Raw genomic sequence first — 4,316 nt, 5'->3', positions numbered from 1 at the left:
TCTAACAATCTCTCTCTTCTCCCAGACCACAGCCTGTGAGCAGAAGGAGAAGCCTGCAGTGGGATCCCTGCCCACCCACACCCGGACTCGACATTGCTGGAGCCACATCTTGCAATAAGAGAAGAGGAAAAAACGGTTCATTCACCGTTGCTAAAAATGGGAGGCAGCATCTGTCCAGCAGACCAGGAGGGGAAGCTCCAGACCTTGCCTGTGGGGCATCCCTGGGAGTGCTGCAGCAACACAGCCCGCTGTCAGTAAGGGGTGTCGGGGCAGCGTGGCCCAGAGAGCCGGGGCCAGCATGCTCTTCCACAACCGCAAGACCCAGCTCCTGCTGGTCAACTCCCTGACGTTTGGCCTGGAGGTGTGCCTGGCTGCAGGGATCACCTACGTGCCTCCGCTGCTGCTGGAAGTGGGTGTGGAGGAGAAGTTCATGACCATGGTTTTGGGTAGGCTGTTTGTATTCTCGTCTTTGAGGTGCTCGTTTCCCCTTTGAGTCTGGAGGGCAGGGGCAAATAAGGGCATGGAGGCTTGCCTCTGCCGGGTGGTTGCTGGGCTGCTGTTCTATCAAGGGCACCCTCGTATTTGGAGAAGGGGGCTGTCACCCAGTGAAGTGTACTGAGTTCTTGAAACATCCCAGGCTTTTGTTACAGTGCGTACGGACTGGTGTCCTCCAGATCTGTTCCCCTGACACCGCCTGTTTCTCTTTTCCAGGGATAGGACCTGTCCTTGGCTTGGTGTTTGTCCCGCTGATCGGATCTGCCAGCGACCACTGGCACAGCAGCTATGGCCGCAGGCGTCCTTTCATCTGGATGCTGTGCCTGGGAGTCCTGCTGAGCCTCTTTGTGATCCCGCACGCCAGCAGCCTGGCCAGCCTGTTTGCTCTCAACACTCGCCCGCTGGAGATTGCCTTCCTCATCCTGGGCATTGGGCTACTGGATTTCTGTGGCCAGGTTTGCTTCACTCCGCTGGAAGCCCTGCTCTCAGACCTCTTCCAGGAGCCAGACAACTGCCGCCAAGCCTTCTCCATGTACGCCTTCATGATCAGCTTGGGGGGCTGCATTGGTTACCTCCTTCCAGCCATTGACTGGGGTGGCAGCTTCCTGGCCCCGTACTTGGGAGGGCAGGAGACGTGCCTCTTCAGCCTCCTCGCTGTCATTTTCCTCGGCTGTGTACTGGCCACGCTCTTTGTGACAGAAGAAGCAGCCGCCCAGGTGGATGTTCTGGATGGCCCGGCGCTGAAGGACGCTCCCCCCAAGCCCTCACCTCCTGCCTGCTGCTCTTGCCAGCTCTCCAGGAGCTCATGTCTCCTGCAAGCCAGGCACATGATGCAGGCGCTGAGAAACCTCTGCACACTGGTGCCACGGCTTCACAGCCTCTACTGCCGCATCCCCAAGGTCATCCGGCGCCTCTTCGTAGCCGAGCTCTGCAGCTGGATGGCACTCATGACTTTCATGCTGTTCTACACAGACTTTGTTGGGGAAGGACTGTACCACGGTGTCCCCAGAGCCAAGCCAGGCACGGATGCCAGACGGCACTACGATGAAGGTAAGAAGGGAACCAGCTGCTCTGAGGCTGCAGCATCTGTTCCTTGGGACAGGAGCATTGAGTGGGAGTGGGGAATGGGCTCAGCTCTGCTGGTAATGCAGAAAAAGGTTACAGGAAACATTCTGCAGATGGGTCAGGAAGAAGCATTCCCTCCTGGCCCCCAGAGCATTGCACAGTGGACCAAATCGGGAAACGCCTCTTTCTCCTCCGGGCTACCGAGCACAGAACCAGATCTGGCAGCGCAGCCCTGGCCTGGGGCTGAATTGTTCAGTGGCAGAACGGTCTGGCAGGTTGCACACTGAACAGGACCTATCCAGCTCTGTCTGCAAGCTGTGGTTGCCACTGCCAGGTCCTTTCACTGCTCTTCCCTCCTTTTTAAATGAGGGTGATGGTGCTCCCCATCCCTTAGAGAGCAGGGGTTGGAAATGCAGGACATGCTCAGTAGCAGCTGGGTGGGCTGTGCTGCATCTTCCTTTCACTCTGCTGTGAGATTCCTGTCTCACATCTGTATCTGGGGAGCCCTCGAGCAGCTTCTCCAGTTCTCACCCCTTTCTCCAGTGCTTTCTGGCAGTGCTCACCGCTCCAGTCAGAGGCTGCCACATCCCCATCATGAGATACCGCTCACTGCAGCACGGTACCTGCTTACTGTCGTTGCCTGCTGTCCCGTTTTTCCTCCTGCCTTGTGCCAGAGTCTTGACTCACTGCCCAGCCCTTCCTTTCCTCTCCCTGATCTACGTCTTTTATTCTTGGAGGCACCTCCTGGCCCTCCTCCTCCAGCTGTATATCTTGCTCTCTGAGTTTTCCACTCGCTGCCTCCCTGAGCTCTGCCATACACTGCCTCTTTGTGCTGGGTGTCCATTTAACTTAGAGGCAGCTTAATTATTATTTAACACTTGTGCTGTATAGCTTCCAGCAGGGCAGGACTCCATTGTGCTAGCTGTCATAGAAACATGCGTTGAGTAATGATCCTTGCTCCTAAGAGTTAATGGCGTTAATTCCTGAAATCTGATAGATCTTTGCAAAGGGTAAGGTCCGGATTGCTACCGGATACTGCAGACGTTTAGTGGATGTTGTGTACTTTACATTGGCTTAAGCACAATTCCTTGTTCCTTTTGTTCTCTTGCTGGTTTTGGCATCAGATAACCACAGATCCTGGTTCATGAGCAGGTGACAGATCTTGGGTCAAGAGCAGAAAGGTGTGAACAATGATTTCCAGAGATAAGAATGGCATTTGGATTCCTGTCTCCCGTTGCCCCTCTGGTTAGACTGGGGTGCCCAGGTGCATGTGTAGGAAATGCTGCTGGTGGAGGGTGGGAGCTGCAGTCTGGCTGGTGCAGGTCAGGGCAGTGTCTGTCACCTCCTCTGCTTACCTGCAGGTGTCCGGATGGGTAGTTTGGGCCTCTTCCTGCAATGCGTCACATCCATCTTCTTCTCGACAATCATGGACCGGATGGTGAAGCAGTTTGGGACGCGAGCGGTCTACCTGGCCAGCGTGGTGTTCTTCCCCGTGGCTGCCTTCGTCATGTGCCTTTCCCACAGCGTCATCGTTGTCACCATCTCGGCTGCTCTGACAGGCTTCACCTTCTCTGCACTCCAGATCCTGCCGTACACCCTGGCGTCGCTGTATCATCACGAAAAACAGGTAGGGATCTGCTCCAGAGGGCAGAGAGCCTGGACAGCCTCTTTTGCTGCTGGTAGCTGGTGTTCAGCCTGTGGGAGAGAAACACTCGCTTGTGGGTGAAGGTTTTCCACTTGTGCCTCTTGTCTCCAGGCTGTGTCTTCTCTGAAGATTCATCTGAAATGCAGGCGATGAGAGTTTAGCATCTCCTTCCTTAGGCATCCCCTGCTCACAACAAGCATTATGGAATTTTAAAAAGTGGGGAGTGGGTAAGATGGGGGAAATCAGCTAGGGTTGGTGTATCAAAAGGGATGTCCTATGTTCCTCTGTGTTCTGCATATTTTTAGGCAAACTGTCACATCTGCAGCACTGCCAACCTGAGGTGCTAAACAACCCAAGATTTTTCAGCCCTTAGAGGTCCTGTTTTCCAATTTTTGTCCTTAGCATGATCAGTAAGATGAGAACTGGGGTTCTTGCTATTCCCCTAGCTCCAAGAAAAATAAATGTTGTGAAACTTTTGACATCAACACAAAAGCTAGTAATCCTGTCCCACAGATGTTATCCTTGTGGAGAAGTCCTAGGAGGTTCCTGAGTTGCACACTGGATTAATAGGAGTTTCTCTTGTGCTGCAAATGCAGAATTAATTTGTGGTTTGAGAGCAGCTCTTTCATCCCAACGGCAGGCGGTTCACTGTGCAGTGAAATAAGTAGGAGTAGTTACCACAGGCATCCAGATGTTCACATTGAACAAATACTTCTGACCAACCCATCCCAATTTGCACCAGGCAGCCTGTCAAAATAGGGGTACGAGGGAGTGTTCTGCTTTGCAAAAACTTCAGTTTGACTGGGATCTCCCATGGATCAACAGAATGGAAACCAAACTCCCCAGGCTGGGAATGTGAAGGCCACGTGCCCAAGTGTTTGCCAAAGGCTTGATGGGGAAACACGCTTCATACAATGAGATGGGGTAGAGCTGGGGTTGGTCTCTCTGCTGCCCTAACTTGAAAGTTCCTCCTTCCTGTACCAGCGACTTTGCAGCAGGCTGCAGAGAGACCCCACAAGAAGCAGTTGATAAAACGCCTTTTGCAGAAAATTCTCCATCTTCCCCTTTGTGTTCTTTTCTTTTTTCTGACTGTTGAAATCCATCATCATTT

At 53.3% G+C, this 4,316-nt stretch overlaps 1 protein-coding gene across 1 annotated transcript in view; it reads left to right on the top strand.

Moving 5' to 3' along the window:
- The first annotated feature begins 298 nt into the window (after positions 1–298).
- The window catches only part of SLC45A3 (solute carrier family 45, member 3), a 6,784-nt gene continuing 2,766 nt past the window's right edge, over positions 299–4,316 (top strand). The window contains exons 1-3 of the mRNA XM_010080639.1: positions 299–446; positions 712–1,545; positions 2,922–3,187. Coding sequence (XP_010078941.1) covers positions 299–446; positions 712–1,545; positions 2,922–3,187 — 1,248 coding nt within the window. The remainder of the gene's footprint in view (positions 447–711; positions 1,546–2,921; positions 3,188–4,316) is intronic.

This window comes from Pterocles gutturalis, unplaced genomic scaffold (genome assembly GCF_000699245.1).
Source record: "Pterocles gutturalis isolate BGI_N339 unplaced genomic scaffold, ASM69924v1 scaffold27464, whole genome shotgun sequence".
Taxonomy (NCBI): domain Eukaryota; kingdom Metazoa; phylum Chordata; class Aves; order Pterocliformes; family Pteroclidae; genus Pterocles; species Pterocles gutturalis.
Note: the sequence above shows the minus strand (reverse complement) of the source record. Positions and strands in the feature narration are given on the sequence as shown.